Raw genomic sequence first — 24638 nt, 5'->3', positions numbered from 1 at the left:
GTTTCGTTTTTAATCTTTGACAAAATGCTGTAAGGAAGTTGGCCTAGAGTTACTCTCGTGTTCATCATGTAAAACATAAACCTACCAGAGGGTGGCGCACTGTTCCAATATTTAATCCCCAAGGCGTTTCGTGTTAATTAACACCGAAGCCTTGTTCTAGAAAGTGTACAATCAGTTATGCTTTTAGGCTATATATGTTTTTTAACTATAGAGTGGTATCACAAAGTGCAACATCGTTTCAGCTTGTTATAATAAGCCATACTGCTACCCAGGGCCAAAATACCATTAATGGTTCAACTTAAGCAAGACATATTATCAAAAAGTTCTATAATGGAGGATTTAACTTCAAACTTCTTCAAAAGTACTGTATTTAAACAAAAACCACTGGCTTTGTGTCTTAGAAAATGAGTAAGCCCTTTCTTTGCCAGTATTATAATGGCGTCGACAGAGTAAGTGCGGATTTCAGGGATGAGTTTTGGAAGTGACAGGGGCGCGGCGTTGCCCTGTGTAGTTTGATGACTTGATAGATTCAGCCATGCACGGTCACGCAATGTGACAGCAGCGATGGCTGGGAATGAGAAGCAGAGCTTTGTGGAATCCCAGCTGCAAGTTGAATTCGCTTCTAAAAACTAGCTTTTTGCGCAAGACTGGTCTCAAATCCATTGTGTGAAGAAGATTGTGCTTGAATAAGTTGGCTGGCTGCTTTCAGAAGAGTTTGGTAAGCTGGCAAAGCTGCTATGATTGGGATTGGGGGAGGGGGAGGGCTACTACCTAGGCAAGTCTGTCTGGTATCCAACGCACTCAAAATATGGCATCGATGGCAACCGGATATTGTTATCTATAGCTAACTGTTTGGCATCCCCAGACTGAGGTATGATTAAAAGTTGGTACATTGCATTCGTTTTATTGGCACCAGTAGCTTGAGCAGTATTGTACATTTAGCTACTTTTTAATAGAAGCGATTCTTTCATAACTTTAAACATTAGGCCCAACAGTTGTTTTATAATATATGAATGTAGTTAATACTTCATCATAATCAGCTGTTTAAACAATACATTTCAAACAACAGTAAGCATGTTTCAATAGATAGTTGCAGCATACATAAAGAGAACTGGCAGTTTCCTAATTGCAGCTGTCAGCCAGTCAGAATCAATCAACACGTGATATTTAATTGTGTTTGGTAACATATATGAAAGTATATGTTCAGTAAACTCAAAGAGTTACTGAAGTAACTAAATCAAAGGTATGTCTTCTCAACGGGTATTTCAAGTTAAATATTGTTAATTGATCAACTAAAATATTTAGGTCAAAACAAACGTTAATCAGCAGTTTGGATTTTGATGAGACAATCATTCGTTATGGGTGGTGCCATTCAGGATTAATTTACATATTCAGAGCGTAAATATTCTTACAGTTAAAGTATCGTAGCTCAGTACTAGTCGTTATAAGCAGTTTTTTCCCCCCGTAGAAGTCTAATTTAGAGGACAAACGAAAACAACAGATAATACAATAAAGTATTTGAACACCATGTAGACAGTAGACTTCTTAAATATGTTACTTGCTAGTAGCAAGCCTGATTGATTTAAAAGTGAAGCTCAAGTTTACTATATACGTTATTAAAAACAATCTGTGCAAAATATGCCACAGTTGCAATTCGTACAAGTACATAGACAACTACTTGTATGCGTTAAACATTTTAAAAATAGTTGTCTACTTTCTGAAGTAAATGTAATATATGCAGTTGTGTTATTTCGTGTTATACAGTGTCTTACTGTATTAAATATCTACCAAAGTGCATGTAAAGTAACAAGAAATACTTGTTATTAATAAAAACACGTCATCTCTACAGTATGTTGATCATGTTTGGTGTACTGTAAACACATTAAAACACATGGCCAATCTTGAGTTTTGCACGATCATTATATGTGTTGGTTCCTAAAAAAAATGTAAAATGTTTCTTTAAAATCTTTTCAGACATAATAATGTTGTAAAACGTATTGGAGCACAAAACGCACATGGATAGGCTAGTTGGCCAACAAACATCTAGAAATCCTGCAAGGTGCAGGAAAGTCTTTAAATCTAATATGAAGTTGATGTGATTCCTGTAAAAAAGATCAAATATGAGGATAAAAATACCTGATGCTCTTCAGCGTGCAGTGTTCAGATGTGTGTGTGTGTGTGTGTGTGTGTGTGTGTGTGTGTGTGTGTGTGTGCGTGTGTCACTAGTAACTTTGTCGGGGTCTGACAAAAGCGTTCATGCACCAATCACTCATAATGCGAATTTAGACTGCCTTTATTTCCCCATTTAGCCTGTACTGGTTTTGTCACCTGCGAGCGTTTGGCATCCCTGAAAAATAGTTACCGGTAAGTGACCTCACCAACTAAACTATATACTTAATGCAACTAAAATCAATTTCAGAGCTGCAAGGAATTATTCTCAGAATTGTGATTCAAGTTCTGTACATATAGGTAGATGTGTTAGATGCGTGGGTGTGCTGCACAGTGACAGTGAAGCGTACCGTCATACAGTACCAAGGGTTTGTATTAGTACCGCAATATAAACACATTATGAAAAACTGTAACATCTGATTCAGTATGGCTTTGTCATTAAAGTAATTAATTTCTATTTGCAGGCCTGATATTTATTTTGAGTCCTAGTCGATGGATTTATTACCCACAATACAACAACATTTGAGTAAGTTTAACTTTTTGTTTGTTTGTTTAATTCACTGTTTGTGAACAACTGTTTAGGTAAAGTATCTAATACCTTTTTTTTCAAAAGGCAATAAATAATAAACAGCTGTGACACCCTATTAATTCATAAACAGTATTTTTATTGCTCTTATTTTTTTATTCCTTTACAATTTTGCAAACTTTGGATTGGAGCTATTTAATCTGAACATTGTATTTACTAGCTTATTAAAACTGTAAATGACTACTTAGAATGTTATAGTATTCATATTCATAATTTGGATAAATGTATATATAGTATGATTATTAAAATGTGAAATAAAATGCTACGGCCTATGCTACAATGTAGCCTGAAAAATGTTTATCATTAACACACTTCTGTATTATTTTAAAGTAATCGAGTATATAAAACCTTACTTGTATTTCTGTCTTTTATATTAGGAGTGCATTGTTTGTTTTATTTCTTTGTTTTTACTTTTTCTGGCTTCCCCAGCCTACATCCAAGAGAGTATTTGTTATACAAATATCCTCCTCCCCCCCCCCCCCCAAAAAAAAAAAAACATTTTAGTAATAAAAAATGAACAAATGTCCTAGTCCACAAAGAAACTTTTGTTGGTTTTGGGTGCCTGATAAATTTGACTAAATTAGGTTTTTAAAACAAGCAGGTTAAGAAGTGGAACTCAGCAGCTTAGTGACCAAAAAAGCAGCTCTGAGCTTGCATGTGCTGAGTACTCATTTTGTCTGTGTTCACCTGTTTAGATGGCCTGATTGATTCAATACTGAGAAATGGCTCTATTATCATACAGAGCCTGGCTGGACAGATGTAGAGGGCACAAAGCTACAATGTCCTCTGCACTGTGGCCCTGCATCCACAGGCCTCGTTCTGTACATTTGTTTACATGTTAGGTAAATAAACAGCATGTGTGCAGAAGCTTGTTTGTATTCTTTTTACTAAACTTTTATGTTGTGTTTTTTTAAATGTCTTCTCAATATTTATTCTAGAATGTATTTTCTCCTTAGACTAGAAACTCTTAAACAATGGGTGACTGGAGCTTCTTGGGGAGACTTTTGGAAAATGCACAGGAACACTCCACGGTGATAGGCAAGGTCTGGCTGACAGTGCTCTTTATCTTCAGGATCTTAGTGCTGGGAGCAGCCGCCGAAGAAGTCTGGGGAGATGAACAGTCTGATTTCACATGCAACACCCAGCAACCTGGTTGTGAAAACGTCTGCTATGACAAGGCCTTCCCAATCTCCCACATCCGCTTCTGGGTGCTTCAGATCATCTTTGTGTCGACGCCCACCCTCATCTACCTGGGGCATGTCCTGCACATCGTGCGGATGGAGGAGAAGAGGAAAGAGAAGGAGGAAGAGCTGCGGAAGGAGCTCTTCAAAGATGGCGGCAGTGGGAAAAAAGAGAAAGCACCTATCAGAGATGAGCATGGCAAAATACGAATCAGGGGCGCCCTCCTGCGCACCTACGTTTTCAACATCATTTTCAAGACCTTGTTTGAAGTTGGATTTATTGTAGGTCAGCATTTTCTTTATGGTTTTCAACTGAAGCCCCTATACAGGTGTGACAGATGGCCGTGCCCCAACACAGTGGACTGTTTTATCTCTCGACCCACAGAAAAGACAATTTTCATCATATTTATGCTTGTGGTGGCTTGCGTGTCTCTTTTGCTGAATTTGTTAGAGATTTATCACCTAGGATGGAAGAAGCTCAAACAGGGAATGATCAAGGAGTGCTCCCCAAGCCACGTACCACCGTGCAACAAAACAGAGCCTGAACCCATGACTCCCACCCCTAGAACTGCCCCACCCAGTCTTAGCTACCCACCTTATTACACAGACACCACTGCGGGGGGTCCCCATGCTTACCCCGCAGCTCCCCCGGCAGAGTTCAAGATGTCACCTCTTACTGAGGATCAGCACCCATCCCCTCCCTTCTACATCAACAGCAACCATAGGCTGGCCACTGAGCAGAACTGGGCAAACCTCGCCACAGAGCAGCAGACTTGTGAGAGGAAACCCGCCTCCTCTTCTGCCTCCACCAATAGCAGCGTCCGCAACGAACGCAGCAGCAAGGACGCACTGGCCAGCAGCAGTGCTTGGAAAAGTGAGCAGGAAGAGGGTCATGTGACCACCACAGTAGAAATGCATGAGCCCCCTGCTGTCAGTGACACACAACGATTGAGCAGGGCGAGTAAGTCTAGCAGCAGTAGAACAAGATCGGATGACCTAGCGGTCTAGCTACTTAATTTGAGTTATAAAAATTAAAATTAAATCAATGTAAGGCAGGGCACTGGAACTGGGATAATCATGATCAAACATACTGTTATGCAATCTGTGAGTTGTAGTTTTATGTCCAGCAGGTTGCTCTAGACTTTTCCAAAGGCAGTGAGAAAGCAGGATTAACTATGATTGTAGAATTACCTAGTACGGGTCAACAGAAGCTTCAGGTAAAAGGCATTATAATGTAAATCTGGTAATGCACATATGTTTACATTAAACGTTTGACTGAAGTTCCTGATCTATGGCACTTGAGAACAATACATACAAGCCAGTATGAATCAGTAACTGAGCTGATGCCTCCCTCACCAGAGACTTTAAATAGAATAAAGTTAAAATTGGAAAAGATGTATATGTGTAAATAACAAATACAGTACAATACTAAAAGTACAAAATGCAAAGTTTACTAAATAGATACTTATTTAGTGAATGTTTAGATCTTTCTAATACAATTTAAAATTGTTCCTCAGGTTTAAGCAGGTTACAAAATGAATGAAGAACTCAGATAAAATAATTAATAACCTTGTTGTTATTGTACATGTAGAAAAATATTTGTTAATCAATTTATAGCCCCCAATTATTAATTCAAATATTTGAATTAGACTGTTTTTTTTAAATTTTATTTTTATTTTTGGAAATCCAAGAGTTGCAGTATATTTTTAGAAAACAAATTCTAACATTAAACTTGGTCTTACCTCAGTCATTTTAGAAGAAAAAAAGTTTGCTAATAATACCTAGTACATAACTAATAGGACAAGCATGTATAGCAGTTTCTAAATCCTAGACAAAAAGTTTGTTATCAAATTAGGCTAATCATGTCACCAGCAGTTAGGACTGTTCTTTTTCTTTGTAAAATCTATTATATATTTTAAATTCCTGCCAATATTTCCACAATCTTAGTGCTAAATAAATCAGTACAGTACATACAGCATTTCACCAATTCGATCCCTGTATCATGCTTTGCATTTAGTATGTTTTATTTTTTTTAGACTTACAGGTTTTATGTCTTAGTATTGGGCAAACCATGTTGTTTTGTAACTTTGTCCATGTTTTCTTAATGTAGCTAAAATTTTAACATCAACTCATTGATTGCAAATAACATTAGTTCAATAACAAACAGGACAGCAAACCTATTTGAGCTTCTTGGTTTTATCAACTTTCATTATTTCATATTAATGTAGGTATCCTTATGAAATGAGTCCACACAAAACACTTCAAAGCAAACACGGCTGCTTATCTGACAGTAACACTTTGCCTTCATTGAATTACGAGACACTGAATTATGCATTTTGTAATAATCTTTTTGTTTGAAAACATGTTGTTTAGGTTGGAATGTAGGGGTAGAGAAAGACATGGAGAGTAGGGATCAGTATGTTCTTAAATACCAATGATTGACTTACAATGATTGACTTTTGCAGCAGTTTCATAAAATTTAAAAGCCTGTCCATAACAGGTGTTCTATTTCATCACCTCATAGAACACAGGAATGGTTTCCGTTTCTGCTGTAGCATTCATGATTTTAGGATGCTTGGTGGTCCAAAGAAAGAGTCTTTTTAATAGGAGGATCCTGGTTCAATCCCAGCTCAGCCACTGACTCACTGTGTGTGACCCTGAGCAAGTCACTTAACCTCCTTGTGCTCCGTCCTTCGGATGAGACGTAAAACCGAGGTCCTATTGGAAGTGACTCTGCAACACCAGTTTTTGCTAAATGACTAATTAATAATAATGATTTGAAATATGGTATTTGCCTGTCAGAAAAGGAAAATACAAATTATGAATGACAGTAAGCTGTTTGTTTTGTTTTTTGCTAACTTTGTAAATTGTAAGGTATGTAGAAGGAGGGATGACAGCTGAAAGGCCAAAGAAAAGAAATGAAGCAAGGAATAACAGATTGTCAATGTAAGATATCCTTGACAAGTTTACTTTTTAAAACAACTGTTCAGATGCCTAGATATATGACATATGCATTTCAAACTCATGAACGTAGGCATTCATCATGATTTAAGAAACGTAAAAACACTTTTGTTGCCACGATTTAATTTACAAGTGCGTTATTGGAAGCTGTTAAACCCAGAACAAGAGGTTTTGATTTCTCAGTGTTTTATTTGCTGTAAAAGCTATTTCCTATTTTTTTGTCTAAAGCCTCTTGATTACCTAGTAATTTAATAATTATGTCAATTACAGATGCCATTATCAGTTGTTTTTTTTATTTTTTTCTGTGTGCCAGACTGCAGCAAGGGCTGCAGTCTGGCACACAGAAGATAAATGTGAAACACCGATTTGGAGCGACGGTAGAAAGGGCAGGTGGCGTCTGAGTCGGAGAAGTGATGCAGGAACTCCCCTGACGTGATGGTTCCGTACACCACTCTCCATCCTAGGTCCCCAGGTCCCCTTGGGACTAAGGAGGAGTATTGGAGCATCACCGCATATAGAGATCTACTCAACGTGGAATGGTAAAGGGGTTGAGGAGAACTCCGAGATCCTGCTCAAGTTGTTGAGGGGGGGTCCCATGCCTTTGGTTTTGATCAGTAGAACCAGAGCGCAGGGGTTGGCTCGCTGGTCCTAAGAATCCCCTCGAGATGCCTGTCAGATTCTGCCTGTCAAGGCTGCTTTGCATTCCTTAATCTAAGTAGTTTTCCGAGACATTCTGGCGAGCATCTCGGGAGTTAATTATTGTGAACACTCGTGATCCAGGAGATCCCAGACTGATCGCTTTGGCCAAGACCATCTGTTTCCGCACTGCAGGGGATTCCAGCACCTGCACACTAAAATGGGGTTTGTGCAGCATGGCCCTAAGAAAGAATGCCTCCCCCTCAATTGAAACAGTCTCGGCTAAAGGAAATCATGCGCCAGGTCTTATGCAGGGTGGGCTCAAGGCAATCAGTCGATGCCAAGGCATCGGCACGATAAGCTGGTTGATCACTAGAGCCCTGCCCCTGGAGGAATGCAGTTTCAGGACAGTCTTGCAGCAACTTCATCCTCCAGCTCCACCCAATTTGCTGCAACTTTGGTTTATTCTTCCTGGAGATGCTTTTAAAATTCAAAGCTCTTTATTACAACAGCACTAATGTTCATACATAACATATATGAAGGTACAAATTAAGATTTAAATAACTGAAACTGTACAGCAGTGACATACAATAAGATGTACAGTCTAATTAAATCACTGTTTATGCTTGTGCATAAAAACATCCATAAAACCAATAGAAACAACAAAGTTCTTATTATATTAGTAAAAAAAAATCAAGAGGCCTGTCAATCAGAATGTGTTCTAGGTAGGGAATGGCCTTCATTTCACTGGGCAGAACAAACATTTCTAGTTTCTTTGTGTCCCAAGGGAGAACACTATTTACTTGTCCATTACTGTTCCACCACACACCTCCAGAAACCCGATTTTTAGCACACATTTTCAATAGGACAGTATGAGGTCATTTTTACCCATTTTTTAAAGAAAGAATTTGCTAGTTTGCACTATCTCCGTATAGCTCAAGATGGTAATTAGAAACCTACTCTGAATGGAAACCTGTTTTGAGGATGATGTGTTGATTAGTTTGCTCAATAGGTTAATGAAGGAGCTGCACATGTATGTCAAATAGGATATGTGTAAACAAATATGTTTGTTTTCATTTGATATTATAGTTGAAATAAAGAATGTTATTAGAGTTCCTGTTTCAGGTCATCACTGGCTCCAATTGATGTATTAATATATAAAAGAATGTAATACTTTATAGAACTCAGGGATTTAACTTTTTGTATCTCAAGAGTGCTGTGAAAGATTCTTACAGCTCCCAATTTCCCTGTGTTTGAAAATCTTCACAGTGTAGAAATTTGTGCCGACTATGTCAAACCAGGCTTAGCCTACTATTACACCTTAGGCACTAATAAAATATATATAGGTGTGGTGGTACGTACAGTATGTCACACCTCACACATTTCTCCATATATCCAATTGTCATGAACTTTGGTATTATTTGTCATAAGTTAATAATATCAGATTGTGGGATTAGAGGCGACACCTCAGTTATTTTGCACCCGCACACAACAGCAATTGGTAAATTGAAATTAGTAAAATTATTTTTGATATATTTTACCTTGCATTAAAACAATATATTGCACTTGTTATTGGAGGCACTGATTTACTGACACAGTATTGTAGCACAGCAGCCAATCACCGAAGGAGAGGTAACGTGTCACTGACTATGTAAACGTGGTGATACCTGCAGTGCTTTCAAAGAAGAGGAGAATTCCAACTTTAGTTGTGGTGAGTTCACTTTTTACACGCTTTGATAAAACATGATAACTTATACAGAAGTAAGCTTGACTTTACCGATAAACATAAGACGAATCTGAGGAATAATGATAAGTAATACTCAGGTAACCATTAATGAAATACGGTATAACACAGCAATATTTTTATGCTGCAACATTTTTTTTAAAGGAGCTGCCCTATCATTTGCAAAACCTGAACAGAATTGTTTCTTTTAGAGTGTGTTAACCATCACAGAAACAACGATTATAATTTAAGCCATATTTGATGCTGTGCTACAGTTTTTCTTTCAGATACCTTTCTGAATAGTAGAACGCTTCAAAAGGCTATACTTTAAAGTGTGTATTATATTTTATTACTATATTGTATTATTAAATATAATAGATGTAATCGTGTATCAAAAATAGATAATATGTCCAAAAGCAGTAAATATCTGCATTGACACGTGAATGATGTCGTATTAAGCAATAATAGTCCCAATTTACAAAACTGTACTGTGTGGCTAAAATATATGTGGTTAGATGTGGTGCAGATTTACATTTAAATAAACAGCGTTGATTTATCTGTCAGTTTCTCATCTCAAACTGAACTTTGAAAACACTTGCATTTCTGTAAGGCCTTTTTATGTTTCCCACGTTTTAACTTAACTTAAATATCCAATATATATTTCAATGTGAAAGTTAGACTGCCGCGTGTATAACAGATACACGGTTTATCACCTTTAGGAATTGTAATAATTTTGGGGGAAAATACATTGTCTGAAAAGTAATTTTGATTTAAAACTCAAAGCATTTTCTTTCTTTTTTTCCTTTTTTTAACATAATGCAATATTATTTGATTAACGACTTCAAATAATCCAAACACAAAAATACGTCTTTCAATCAAACTGTACCCTGTAAAACTAAATGTTTAAGAATTCAACAGACATTTTATGAGACAGATTGTAAACACGTTTTAGGGTTTATTTAAGTTGTTTTGGACACAAACACGTGTTACAAAACTAAACATTGCAATGTAACGTATAAAATACTATAATCTGTTGAAAACGATTTACATTTGGTTCTTCAGCAATAGATTTATAGTGAATACAATTATTGGTCTTTAACTGAGCAGGCATTTCTTTTGTATTCATAAGCTATTAGACCGCATGAACCTGATTTGTTGATGTTTGACATAATTCAAAATGTTTTTTTTTTATACAGGTTACATTTCTATCTACAGTTAACTTTGCTTTGTTGATTAATTAGGGCAGCAGTGTGGAGTAGTGGTTAGGGCTCTGGACTGTTGACCAGAGGGTTGTGGGTTCAATCCCCAGTGGGGGACACTGCTGCTGTACCCTTGAGCAAGGTACTTTACCTAGATTGCTCCAGTAAAAACCCAACTGTATAAATGGGTAATTGTATGTAAAAATAATGTGATATCTGTATAATGTGAAATAATGTATAATGTGATATCTTGTAACAATTGTAAGTCGCCCTGGATAAGGGCGTCTGCTAAGAAATAAATAATAATAATAATGTCCCATTTTAAATATAAACGTTGCACACAAATCATAAGTATAGGCTGGTAATAATAACTACATATGTAAAAGATTAATTTAGTATATTCATTAAATTTAACACTAATGTGTCTGAGGCACTATTTGACAATCACGAGACAGACTACAAGCATCCTAAATGTATCCTCTTCTTTAGTCTAGAGTTCGTTTTATTTAAGATAGCGGCGGGTTCTTGCTAAACGTTAACTGACGGCTATGTTAAAATGAAATTAAAGTGTAGCGTATTATCTTGTTGATACATCTGTTGGGCAGTATTTCTTGTCAGGTAAGTTGAGCATTTTAAAAGGCTGAACCTATATGTGTCCTACTGCTTTTGCTAAAAGTTACACGTGCATTCTTTAATAGAAAGTCGGATTGTATTTCAGGATTTGATGGTGAGACATATCTGGCAGCTAACTGTTGTGGGTTAAAAAACTAAATAACTCTTCTTGTAACCCCCGCCTTCCCCGTCCGTCCACTTTGGCTGGATAGACTGTTATATACAGTGAACAGATCTAATTCGCTATTGTTGTTCTGTTTCTAAATTATCTTGTTTTGTTTTGCCATTATCCTTATTTTCTTTAATCCAAAAGTCACAGAGAACCGCCTCTTTTAAAATTACTGCAGTGTAAGTAAGACTCGCTTGTTCCACAATATCCGGAAATATTCTGTTGACTCATCAGTTTCGTCAGCTCCTTGGCTCCTCCCTCCACTGGGCGTCAAGCAGGTGAACTCTGAAGTCTTGAGCAGGTGTCCAGGGAGCAAGTTTACTTGGAAGTCTTTCGCAACAAAGTATAAACGGTTCATTCTCCGCGTTAGCCAATACAATTAAAAAAAGGCTTTTGTCCACTGAAATCAGCGCATACAACAAATACCTATTGGATTGAGCGAATAAAAACTTTAATGGAAGTCTTCTGAAAGATAAGTTCAAGGTAAGAAATGGAATGTCTCAGTTGGGGTGGCGCGCTGTGATTCGCTGTGTGTCATTCACTTGTGAGATCTGTCAGGTCGATTCTGTTTTTTTTTTAAATAAATCCTTTATTTAAAATTAAATGGGAGTACAACCTAGTTGGATTTGTGTCAAATACCGTTTTTATTATTATTATTATTATTATTATTATTATTATTATTATTATTATTATTATTATTATTATTATTATTATTATTATTATTCGTTGAAAATCATTATTATTATTATTATTCGTTGAAAATCATAAATATGCTGCCACACACACACACAAAAAAACATTTACTACAAGCATATTGTAATAAAATACCAGTACAGGTACTCGACTGTCAGTGAGGCGTCAAAACGGAGACGAATCTGATCCGCACACACTTCGCAGTATATTGGGAAGCATAGGTATTTAAGCGACTCAAATATGTTAAATTTACAACGGTAACCAAATGGACTTCACAAAAACAAGTGTTTAGTGGCAAAACAAAATCATTAAAAAAGGAAGGGAAATCGTCATGTATGTGCTGCGTTTTCAAGCTATAGTGTGGAGTTAGAGCTCTGGACTCTTGAACGGAGGGTCGTGGGTTCAATCACTGCTGCTGCACCCTTGAGCAAGGTTCTTTACCTAGATTGCTCCAGTAAAAAAACAACTGTATAAATGGGTAATTGTATGTAAAAATAATGTGATATCTTGTAACAATTGTAAGTCGCCCTGGATAAAGGCGTCTGCTAAGAAATAAATAAATAGTCAACGGCTATAATTATAACAAAGTACAGTATACCATGGATATCGAGCCACCAGAAGCCCTCGATACGATTACAAGCTTATTATGTACACTTCGTTGTAGTTGTTTATTATTATTATTATTATTTGCAGTACATCTGACAGGGGATGTAATTTGGCTATTATTGGCTACATTAATGTGTAGGCAATGTGTATAATCCATACCGCAGTGTCTGTTCTGATTCAAAACCGCCTTGCCTTTTTAACACCCTTATTTCGACTTTCAAATACATTAAAACCTCCATTAATCCATAACACGATGTAGCTCAGTCATCGGGTTGACATTATAATAACACAGCACACAATAGGCACAGCTTGCAGTCTTTTTTATACATATTTTTTAAACAGAAAAATTGAAAGAAACAGTTTTTGTTTTTAAAAAAAGTTGATTAAATATAATTGTTTCTTTATTTTTTGATATTCTATTGCTTTGAAAATATAGAAGGGTGTCAATACTTTTGGGCCCCATTGTGTGTGTGTGTGCGTGCATAACAATCAATGCACATTACCCCTTTCATCTATAACAACAATCTAGAATGTATTTTCTTGTGAGACAGATATTGCATTGAAGGAAGTAGTAGTTAGTCTTTTTTTTTATGTATTTACAAACACAAAAGTAGTAGTTAGATTTACATTTACAAACATAAAATCATAAAAAATCATTGAAACTGCTTAACTGCTTTAACAAAGTGTTCTTAACAAAGGCAGTGAGCTCGTTCAAAAATAGTTTTTAACAAGATGCCTGTCTAGTAGCAGGTTACTCCAGGAACACTAGTGATAATAATTTTTTCCTAAACTTTTTTTTTTTACAATAATAATTCTCGACAACAAAGTCAGCTTAATGACACAGACAACTATTCCAACCTATTCTTGGTATTTATAAACGAGTAGAAACATGTAATTGTGGTTGGCTTCCAGTGGCACACAGGAATAGCATTATAAAACTACAGTATACCATGGTCAAACAGAGCTAGAAATCGTTAACTTTATTTCTCAAGATAAAACATAGTAGGCCTACTGTATTCTGGCGCCCCCTAGTGTTAAAAAAAAACATACTCCTCCAAATATGTCTTGTAAGAAAAATCTGCGGTGGAAAATACTGCCCATTGTATAACAGAGAACCATTTCGGCTTTAACTCGTAACTTCACAAATTAGCTTAATGAGAGTTGAAAAAAAAAGGTGTCTAAGCCTAGAAAGGCTAAGACGTCAATGATTAGAGTCTTATCTAGAAATCGTGTTTGTACTGTAGATTATTGTTTAAATTACAGTGAATGTATTGTGAACATACCACCACTGTTTAAGATGTTAAAACCTATTAAAGTAGGTCTATATCTCAGCTGGTAACATATAGACATACACTACAGTCCAGTGTATTATTTTGTTTTGTTTAATTTGTCAGACTACTACTTGTGCTGTGTGTAATAACACTTCATGTGGCTTCATGTTCCACCTCAAGGTCAGGGTCAGTGATCGCTGTTGAACAAACTCATTTGAGTAAAGGGCACGTTTCAATGTTTACTTGTTCATTTTCCGGAATCCACAAGCCCACACTCCTAGAACACAATTTTAAAACATGGTTGCTGGACAAACATTGTATGAAGGTTGAAATAGTTGTGATTGTAGTAGTAGTATGTTTATTGATCTCTGTGTATTTTCATGTTTCCAGTTTTCAGTAACTAAAGAAGATGAACTGGGGCCAGCTGTATTCTCTGTTAGGAGGCGTGAACAAGCACTCCACCAGCCTTGGGAAGGTCTGGCTGTCTGTCCTCTTCATTTTCCGCATTATGATCCTCATCGTGGCAGTGGAGAGTGTCTGGGGAGATGAACAGTCGGACTTCACCTGCAACACCCTACAGCCCGGCTGCAAGAACGTCTGCTACGACCACTACTTCCCCATCTCCCACATTCGGCTCTGGAGCCTTCAGCTCATTTTTGTTTCCACTCCTGCTCTCCTGGTAGCCATGCACGTGGCTCACAGCATAAGAGAGGAAAAGAAGGATCTCATTAGAACTATGGGTGACAAAGCAGATGTGGACATAGAAATGCTTAAGAAGAAGAAGTTCCATATTGTGGGGCCGCTGTGGTGGACCTACACTGTTAGTCTGTTTTTCAGGTTGCTGTTTGAAGCTGCCTTCATGTATGCTTTTTATTATCTATACAGTGGCTTCCATATGCCACGCCTGGTGAAATGTGACGCTTGGCCCTGCCCAAACACAGTTGATTGTTTCATTTCTCGACCCACCGAGAAGACCGTGTTCACCATTTTCATGATTGCTGCCTCATCCCTGTGCATGGTACTCAATGTGGCTGAACTGTCCTACCTGATCATAAAAGCTTTGCTGGGGTGTTGCAGAAAACAAAGGTATCACTCTGGTCATGTTTCCAAAAGTAAGGAACGCCACCAAAATAAAAGGAATGAAATCCTGCTATTGGAATCCAGCAAGGCTAGTGCTCCACATAAATAGGCCTAACACCATAGTGTACATTTACAGTGTTTCAGTTCTACATATGTTCAGTGTACATGCTGCCAGATTCTAGAGTAACCAGAGGCTCTCATGTTTTGTTTTGTTCTTTAGAAAATATAACTTTAATGTGTATCCAGGTCATGTCTTCAGTGCTGCCCTCTTTACCTTACGGCAGTTATAGCAAGGAGATATTAGCGTACAGAATATGACTGTTTTGTATTCATTATTCATTCATATTTTGTAACAATTGTTTTATTAATGAGTTTCCACAGAGAGTAACTGAATTCTGTTAATGCATTGCAAATACAAATAGTACATTAAACACAGAACTGCATTATCAGTGGTGTACTGGGACGATAGAACAGTATTATTCACCCTGTTTGGCTAATCTAGAACCACAGTGATGTACATGTCAGCTGCAAGTGTCCAATATATTTACTGTAAGATTAACATTGTAGAGATGCCAGACAAGGGCAAGAAAAGTCCAGTCTCCCAGACAACCTTTAATGAATGTAGTTTACAGTTCTTGAAATGTTTGTCAATTACAACTGATACTTAGAGACTGCAGCAAAATGTAATGAGATGTTTGTTAAGGAAGTTGAACAAAACTGAATATTATGGCTGAGAATATTATGGCATTTCCCTTTTAACATTAATTTTATTTTCCTTTTATTTCATATATGATTTTTACATAGCTCACAGTGCCCTCCAGTGGCCATATGTTGTATTGTGGCATTTATCTAAAGGGAAAGTCCAGTATAAATTTATTGCACACCCTTAATATTTGTAGCAACTCAGAGGTCAAAGCATTGTGACCATACTGTGTTTAAAATGAAGTTATCCGACAGTATTACACAAACAATGTAACTGGGTTGGAATTATAGTTTTTTAAAACTTGGCGTGCATTTGAAACAAATTCTGTCTGGTTTAGTCTGCTAGTTGCCCTTGATTTCAGTGCCACACTGCATCATGAAACTTTTGGGCTACCACAGTAAAGAAACGAAACTGTCCATGGTAAAAAGGGCTTCAGGGTGACCTACCATTGTTTAATTTTAAGCAGGATAAAAAGAAAATAGATATTTCCAACAATTATGTTCCTTGCACTTTAAAGACATGTAAACATTATGCTTAAAGACACTGGATAAAGATTGACTTTTTATGGTACAATTACCAATTACCCATTTGTATCTGCCAGTTTCTGATCTAAAAACTATTTGTTAAATTGCTGATGGAACAATGCCTTGGAATCTTTGGAAACTTTGGAATTAATATGGGCTTTATTTAACAAAACATTTCTTAAAACACTTCCTCTGGGCACTATCACAAAAATAAGGTCTGTTTTTTTTATTTTTATTAACTTAATCAAGTTTGTAGTTGAACTGCTTTAGAACACACTGTTCATATATCAGTGCACTATGAGTATGTTTGTAAGTGCTCTTCAAACAGCATTCCCTTAAAAACAATGTTAAAACGTCTTGTGAATAGGGCCCCAAATTTCTTCAAAATTGTTTTATTTTACAAATTATTTACTTTGTAATGACATAGTTATCACTGGTAGAAGTACATTACAGTAAGTGTTGTTTAAAATATGAAAATATTATATTTTAACGATAATATTGAAAAATGAATATATATATAAACTAGGTGTATCATTATTAATGTTATTTAATTAGTTTATGATATCTGAATATTATGTGTAAATAGAATTACAGAGCTGTAATCTGCTTCGAATCTGTGAACATTTCCATTTGATATTTTTCTGTTTGTTTATAAACGATTACTGCCAGTTTAATAAAGAACACATGTTTAACAAAATATAAATAAAACAATTGTATTGTGTGTTTTAACTGTGTTATGTTTCGTTTTTAATCTGACAAAATGCTGTAAGGAAGTTGGCCTAGAGTTACTCTCGTGTTCATCATGTAAAACATAAACCTACCAGAGGGTGGCGCACTGTTCCAATATTTAATCCCCAAGGCGTTTCGTGTTAATTAACACCGAAGCCTTGTTCTAGAAAGTGTACAATCAGTTATGCTTTTAGGCTATATATGTTTTTTAACTATAGAGTGGTATCACAAAGTGCAACATCGTTTCAGCTTGTTATAATAAGCCATACTGCTACCCAGGGCCAAAATACCATTAATGGTTCAACTTAAGCAAGACATATTATCAAAAAGTTCTATAATGGAGGATTTAACTTCAAACTTCTTCAAAAGTACTGTATTTAAACAAAAACCACTGGCTTTGTGTCTTAGAAAATGAGTAAACCCTTTCTTTGCCAGTATTATAATGGCGTCGACAGAGTAAGTGCGGATTTCAGGGATGAGTTTTGGAAGTGACAGGGGCGCGGCGTTGCCCTGTGTAGTTTGATGACTTGATAGATTCAGCCATGCACGGTCACGCAATGTGACAGCAGCGATGGCTGGGAATGAGAAGCAGAGCTTTGTGGAATCCCAGCTGCAAGTTGAATTCGCTTCTAAAAACTAGCTTTTTGCGCAAGACTGGTCTCAAATCCATTGTGTGAAGAAGATTGTGCTTGAATAAATTGGCTGGCTGCTTTCAGAAGAGTTTGGTAAGCTGGCAAAGCTGCTATGATTGGGATTGGGGGAGGGGGAGGGGGAGGGGGAGGGGGAGGGCTACTACCTAGGCAAGTCTGTCTGGTATCCAACGCACTCAAAATATGGCATCGATGGCAACCGGATATTGTTATCTATAGCTAACTGTTTGGCATCCCCAGACTGAGGTATGATTAAAAGTTGGTACATTGCATTCGTTTTATTGGCACCAGTAGCTTGAGCAGTATTGTACATTTAGAAGCGATTCTTTCATAACTTTAAACATTAGGCCCAACAGTTGTTTTATAATATATGAATGTAGTTAATACTTCATCATAATCAGCTGTTTAAACAATACATTTCAAACAACAGTAAGCATGTTTCAATAGATAGTTGCAGCATACATAAAGAGAACTGGCAGTTTCCTAATTGCAGCTGTCAGCCAGTCAGAATCAATCAACACGTGATATTTAATTGTGTTTGGTAACATATATGAAAGTATATGTTCAGTAAACTCAAAGAGTTACTGAAGTAACTAAATCAAAGGTATGTCTTCTCAACGGGTATTTCAAGTTAAATATTGTTAATTGATCAACTAAAATATTTAGGTCAAAACAAACGTTATTCAGCAGTTTGGATTTTGATGAGACAATCATTCGTTATGGGTGGTGCCATTCAGGATTAATTTACATATTCAGAGCGTAAATATTCTTACAGTTAAAGTATCGTAGCTCAGTACTAGTCGTTATAAGCAGTTTTTTCCCCCCGTAGAAGTCTAATTTAGAGGACAAACGAAAACAACAGATAATACAATAAAGTATTTGAACACCATGTAGACAGTAGACTTCTTAAATATGTTACTTGCTAGTAGCAAGCCTGATTGATTTAAAAGTGAAGCTCAAGTTTACTATATACGTTATTAAAAACAATCTGTGCAAAATATGCCACAGTTGCAATTCGTACAAGTACATAGTACATTTTAAAAATAGTTGTCTACTTTCTGAAGTAAATGTAATATATGCAGTTGTGTTATTTCGTGTTATACAGTGTCTTACTGTATTAAATATCTACCAAAGTGCATGTAAAGTAACAAGAAATACTTGTTATTGATAAAAACACGTCATCTCTACAGCATGTTGATCATGTTTGGTGTACTGTAAACACATTAAAACACATGGCCAGTCTTGAGTTTTGCACGATCATTATATGTGTAGGTTCCTAAAAAAAATGTAAAATGTTTTTTTAAAATCTTTTCAGACATAATAATGTTGTAAAACGTATTGGAGCACAAAACGCACATGGATAGGCTAGTTGGCCAACAAACATCTAGAAATCCTGCAAGGTGCAGGAAAGTCTTTAAATCTAATCTGAAGTTGATGTGATTCCTGGAAAAAAGATCAAATATGAGGATAAAAATACCTGATGCTCTTCAGCGTGCAGTGTTCAGATGTGTGTGTGTGTGTGTGTGTGTGTGTGTGTGTGTGTGTGTGTGTGTCACTAGTAACTTTGTCGGGATCTGACAAAAGCGTTCATGCACCAATCACTCATAATGCGAATTTAGACTGCCTTTATTTCCCCATTTAGCCTGTACTGGTTTTGTCACCTGCGAGCGTTTGGCATCCCTGAAAAATAGTTACCGGTAAGTGACCTCACCAACTAAACTATATACTTAATGCAACTAAAATCAATTTCAGAGCTGCAAGGAATTATTCTCAGAATTGTGATTCAAGTTCTGTACATATACGTAGATGTGTTAGATGCGTGGGTGTGCTGCACAGTGACAGTGAAGCGTACCGTCATACAGTACCAAGGTTTTGTATTAGTACCGCAATATAAACACATTATGAAAAACTGTAACATCTGATTCAGTATGGCTTTGTCATTAAAGTAATTAATTTATATTTGCAGGCCTGATATTTATTTTGAGTCCTAGTCGATGGATTTATTACCCACAATACAACAACATTTGAGTAAGTTTAACTTTTGTGACTTTTTGTTTGTTTGTTTAATTCACTGTTTGTGAACAACTGTTTAGGTAAAGTATCTAATACCTTTTTTTTCAAAAGGCAATAAATAATAAACAGCTGTGACACCCTATTAATTCATAAACAGTATTTTTATTGCTCTTATTTTTTTATTCCTTTACAATTTTGCAAACTTTGGATTGGAGCTATTTAATCTGAAAATTGTATTTACTAGCTTATTAAAACTGTAAATGACTACTTAGAATGTTATAGTATTCATATTCATAATTTGGATAAATGTATATATAGTATGTTTATTAAAATGTGAAATAAAATGCTACGGCCTATGCTACAATGTAGCCTGAAAAATGTTTATCATTAACACACTTCTGTATTATTTTAAAGTAATCGAGTATATAAAACCATACTTGTATTTCTGTCTTTTATATTATGAGTGCATTGTTTGTTTTATTTCTTTGTTTTTACTTTTTCTGGCTTCCCCAGCCTACATCCAAGAGAATATTTGTTATACAAATATCCTCCCCCCCCCCCCCCCCCAAAAAAAAAAACATTTTAGTAATAAAAAATGAACAAATGTCCTAGTCCACAAAGAAACTTTTGTTGGTTTTGGGTGCCTGATAAATTTGACTAAATTAGGTTTTTAAAACAAGCAGGTTAACAAGTGGAACTCAGCAGCTTAGTGACCAAAAAAGCAGCTCTGAGCTTGCATGTGCTGAGCACTCATTTTGTCTGTGTTCACCTGTTTAGATGGCCTGATTGATTCAATACTGAGAAATGGCTCTATTATCATACAGAGCCTGGCTGGACAGATGTAGAGGGCACAAAGCTACAATGTCCTCTGCACTGTGGCCCTGCATCCACAGGCCTCGTTCGGTACATTTGTTTACATGTTAGGTAAATAAACAGCATGTGTGCAGAAGCTTGTTTGTATTCTTTTTACTAAACTTTTATGTTGTGTTTTTTTAAATGTCTTCTCAATATTTATTCTAGAATGTATTTTCTCCTTAGGCTAGAAACTCTTAAACAATGGGTGACTGGAGCTTCTTGGGGAGACTTTTGGAAAATGCACAGGAACACTCCACGGTGATAGGCAAGGTCTGGCTGACAGTGCTCTTTATCTTCAGGATCTTACTGCTGGGAGCAGCCGCCGAAGAAGTCTGGGGAGATGAACAGTCTGATTTCACATGCAACACCCAGCAACCTGGTTGTGAAAACGTCTGCTATGACAAGGCCTTCCCAATCTCCCACATCCGCTTCTGGGTGCTTCAGATCATCTTTGTGTCGACGCCCACCCTCATCTACCTGGGGCATGTCCTGCACATCGTGCGGATGGAGGAGAAGAGGAAAGAGAAGGAGGAAGAGCTGCGGAAGGAGCTCTTCAAAGATGGCAGCGGTGGGAAAATAGAGAAAGCACCTATCAGAGATGAGCATGGCAAAATACGAATCAGGGGCGCCCTCCTGCGCACCTACGTTTTCAACATCATTTTCAAGACCTTGTTTGAAGTTGGATTTATTGTAGGTCAGTATTTTCTTTATGGTTTTCAACTGAAGCCCCTATACAGGTGTGACAGATGGCCGTGCCCCAACACAGTGGACTGTTTTATCTCTCGACCCACAGAAAAGACAATTTTCATCATATTTATGCTTGTGGTGGCTTGCGTGTCTCTTTTGCTGAATTTGTTAGAGATTTATCACCTAGGATGGAAGAAGCTCAAACAGGGAATGATCAAGGAGTGCTCCCCAAGCCACGTACCACCGTGCAACAAAACAGAGCCTGAACCCATGACTCCCACCCCTAGAACTGCCCCACCCAGTCTTAGCTACCCACCTTATTACACAGACACCACTGCGGGGGGTCCCCATGCTTACCCCGCAGCTCCCCCGGCAGAGTTCAAGATGTCACCTCTTACTGAGGATCAGCACCCATCCCCTCCCTTCTACATCAACAGCAACCATAGGCTGGCCACTGAGCAGAACTGGGCAAACCTCGCCACAGAGCAGCAGACTTGTGAGAGGAAACCCGCCTCCTCTTCTGCCTCCACCAATAGCAGCGTCCGCAACGAACGCAGCAGCAAGGACGCACTGGCCAGCAGCAGTGCTTGGAAAAGTGAGCAGGAAGAGGGTCATGTGACCACCACAGTAGAAATGCATGAGCCCCCTGCTGTCAGTGACACACAACGATTGAGCAGGGCGAGTAAGTCTAGCAGCAGTAGAACAAGATCGGATGACCTAGCGGTCTAGCTACTTAATTCGAGTTATAAAAATTAAAATTAAAACAATGTAAGGCAGGGCACTGGAACTGGGATAATCATGATCAAACATACTGTTATGCAATCTGTGAGTTGTAGTTTTATGTCCAGCAGGTTGCTCTAGACTTTTCCAAAGGCAGTGAGAAAGCAGGATTAACTATGATTGTAGAATTACCTAGTATGGGTCAACAGAAGCTTCAGGTAAATGGCATTATAATGTAAATCTGGTAATGCACATATGTTTACATTAAACGTTTGACTGAAGTTCCTGATCTATGGCACTTGAGAACAATACATACAAGCCAGTATGAATCAGTAACTGAGCTGATGCCTCCCTCACCAGAGACTTTAAATAGAATAAAGTTAAAATTGGAAAAGATGTATATGTGTAAATAACAAATACAGTACAATACTAAAAGTACAAAATGCAAAGTTTACTAAATAGATACTTTTTTTAGTGAATGTTTAGATCTTTCTAATACAATTTAAAATTGTTCCTCAGGTTTAAGCAGGTTACAAAATGAATGAAGAACTAAAATAAAATAATTAATAACCTTGTTGTTATTGTACATGTAGACAAATATTTGTTAATCAATTTATAGCCCCCAATTATTAATTCAAATATTTGAATTAGCCTGTTTTTTAAAAATTTTATTTTTATTTTTGGAAATCCAAGAGTTGCAGTATATTTTTAGAAAACAAATTCTAACATTAAACTTGGTCTTACCTCAGTCATTTTAGAAGAAAAAAAGTTTGCTAATAATACCTAGTACATAACTAATAGGACAAGCATGTATAGCAGTTTCTAAATCCTAGACAAAAAGTTTGTTATCAAATTAGGCTAATCATGTCACCAGCAGTTAGGACTGTTCTTTTTCTTTGTAAAATCTATTATATATTTTAAATTCCTGCCAATATTTCCACAAACTTAGTGCTAAATAAATCAGTACAGTACATACAGCATTTCACCAATTCAATCCCTGTATCATGCTTTGCATTTAGTATGTTTTATTTTTTTTAGACTTACAGGTTTTATGTCTTAGTATTGGGCAAACCATGTTGTTTTGTAACTTTGTCCATGTTTTCTTAATGTAGCTAAAATTTTAACTTCAACTCATTGATTGCAAATAACATTAGTTCAATAACAAACAGGACAGCAAACCTATTTGAGCTTCTTGGTTTTATCAACTTTCATTATTTCATATTAATGTAGGTATCCTTATGAAATGAGTCCACACAAAACACTTCAAAGCAAACACGGCTGCTTATCTGACAGTAACACTTTGCCTTCATTGAATTACGAGACACTGAATTATGCATTTTGTAATAATCTTTTTGTTTGAAAACATGTTGTTTAGGTTGGAATGTAGGGGTAGAGAAAGACATGGAGAGTAGGGATCAGTATGTTCTTAAATACCAATGATTGACTTACGTAGGGGTAGCCAGGCACTTAATTTCATAATTTTGCAGCAGTTTCATAAAATTTAAAAGCCTGTCCATAACAGGTGTTCTATTTCATCACCTCATAGAACACAGGAATGGTTTCCGTTTCTGCTGTAGCATTCATGATTTTAGGATGCTTGGTGGTCCAAAGAAAGAGTCTTTTTAATAGGAGGATCCTGGTTCAATCCCAGCTCAGCCACTGACTCACTGTGTGTGACCCTGAGCAAGTCACTTAACCTCCTTGTGCTCCGTCCTTCGGATGAGACGTAAAACCGAGGTCCTATTGGAAGTGACTCTGCAACACCAGTTTTTGCTAAATGACTAATTAATAATAATGATTTAAAATATGATATTTGCCTGTCAGAAAAGGAAAATACAAATTATGAATGACAGTAAGCTGTTTGTTTTGTTTTTTGCTAACTTTGCAAATTGTAAGGTATGTAGAAGGAGGGATGACAGCTGAAAGGCCAAAGAAAAGAAATGAAGCAAGGAATAACAGATTGTCAATGTGACAAGTTTACTTTTTAAAACAACTGTTCAGATGCCTAGATATATGACATATGCATTTCAAACTCATGAACCTAGGCATTCATCATGATTTAAGAAACGTAAAAACACTTTTGTTGCCACGATTTAATTTACAAGTGCGTTATTGGAAGCTGTTAACCCAGAACAAGAGGTTTTGATTTCTCAGTGTTTTATTTGCTGTAAAAGCTATTTCCTATTTTTTTGTCTAAAGCCTCTTGATTACCTAATAATTTAATAATTATGTCAATTACAGATGCCATTATCAGTTGTTTTTTTTATTATTATTTTACTTATCATTCAAATCCTGTGAACTACATGTGATATCTTAAGGAGTAAGTAGTGGGGTTCCAAAAAATATAGCGTTACACGTGTTGCTACAACTGTTTAAATAATGTACCTGTCATTTTTCTTTTCATTGTTAACATCCTGACAACTTTTTACACATAACTTTAAAGTTTGTTTCAAAGCTCTATGAATTTAAAATGTCTGCTTTAGTGCACTGAGGTTTGAGATCTGTCCTCTAAATCACTGCAGGAAGAGCGATAACTAAAAAGTGCTCTGGCTTTTCTGTTCCGTAGCACATCATGGATCGTTCACGCTGTGTTACCTGTTTGACAATGTGGGCAATAATCCTTACACTATCAGTGAACAAAGTTATAAGTGTAAAAAGTTGTCAGGATGTTAACAATGAAAATAAAAATTACAGGTATGTTATTAGTTGTAGAAACACATGGGGACGTATAATGTTATATTTTTCAGAACCCCGCTACTTTCTCTTTAAGTGTCGATTGATTTTATCTTTAAAAGTGCTGTTTTTTTAACCATACAGCTGATATTAAGTGCAAATATTTCCTTAGGTGTAGTCAGTATTGATGAAAATACA

The 24638-nt window shown here is 36.6% G+C and overlaps 3 protein-coding genes across 4 annotated transcripts; all 3 read left to right on the top strand.

The window, feature by feature from the left end:
* The first annotated feature begins 3718 nt into the window (after positions 1–3718).
* Positions 3719–5289, top strand: LOC117405337 (gap junction alpha-3 protein-like). Its single transcript, XM_034923915.2, has one exon. The coding sequence runs from the start codon at positions 3730–3732 to the stop codon at positions 4942–4944; it is 1215 nt and encodes a 404-aa protein (XP_034779806.2). The 5' UTR covers positions 3719–3729; the 3' UTR covers positions 4945–5289.
* Positions 5290–9222: 3933 nt separating this feature from the next.
* LOC117962475 (gap junction beta-2 protein-like) lies at positions 9223–16842 on the top strand. Of its 2 annotated transcripts, none has more exons than XM_059030257.1 (2): positions 9223–9244; positions 14197–16842. In XM_059030257.1, the coding sequence occupies exon 2, from the start codon at positions 14216–14218 to the stop codon at positions 14993–14995; it is 780 nt and encodes a 259-aa protein (XP_058886240.1). In that variant the 5' UTR covers positions 9223–9244; positions 14197–14215; the 3' UTR covers positions 14996–16842. The 2 variants fall into 2 exon arrangements, with proteins under 2 accessions (XP_058886240.1, XP_058886239.1); XM_059030256.1 differs by lacking the exon at positions 9223–9244 and adding an exon at positions 11486–11719.
* Positions 16843–19129: 2287 nt separating this feature from the next.
* On the top strand, positions 19130–22122 carry LOC117405344 (gap junction alpha-3 protein-like). Its single transcript, XM_059030254.1, has 2 exons — positions 19130–19189; positions 20544–22122. The coding sequence occupies exon 2, from the start codon at positions 20562–20564 to the stop codon at positions 21774–21776; it is 1215 nt and encodes a 404-aa protein (XP_058886237.1). The 5' UTR covers positions 19130–19189; positions 20544–20561; the 3' UTR covers positions 21777–22122.
* Positions 22123–24638: the final 2516 nt, after the last annotated feature.

Source organism: Acipenser ruthenus, chromosome 9, assembly GCF_902713425.1.
Source record: "Acipenser ruthenus chromosome 9, fAciRut3.2 maternal haplotype, whole genome shotgun sequence".
Classification (NCBI taxonomy): domain Eukaryota; kingdom Metazoa; phylum Chordata; class Actinopteri; order Acipenseriformes; family Acipenseridae; genus Acipenser; species Acipenser ruthenus.
This window is presented reverse-complemented; position numbering and strand designations above follow the sequence as displayed.

Coding starts and splice junctions, on each gene's coding strand:
- LOC117405344 (XM_059030254.1), top strand. CDS start 20,562: ATGGGTGACTGGAGCTTCTTGGGGAGACTTTTGGAAAATGCACAGGAA.
- LOC117962475 (XM_059030257.1), top strand. CDS start 14,216: ATGAACTGGGGCCAGCTGTATTCTCTGTTAGGAGGCGTGAACAAGCAC.
- LOC117405337 (XM_034923915.2), top strand. CDS start 3,730: ATGGGTGACTGGAGCTTCTTGGGGAGACTTTTGGAAAATGCACAGGAA.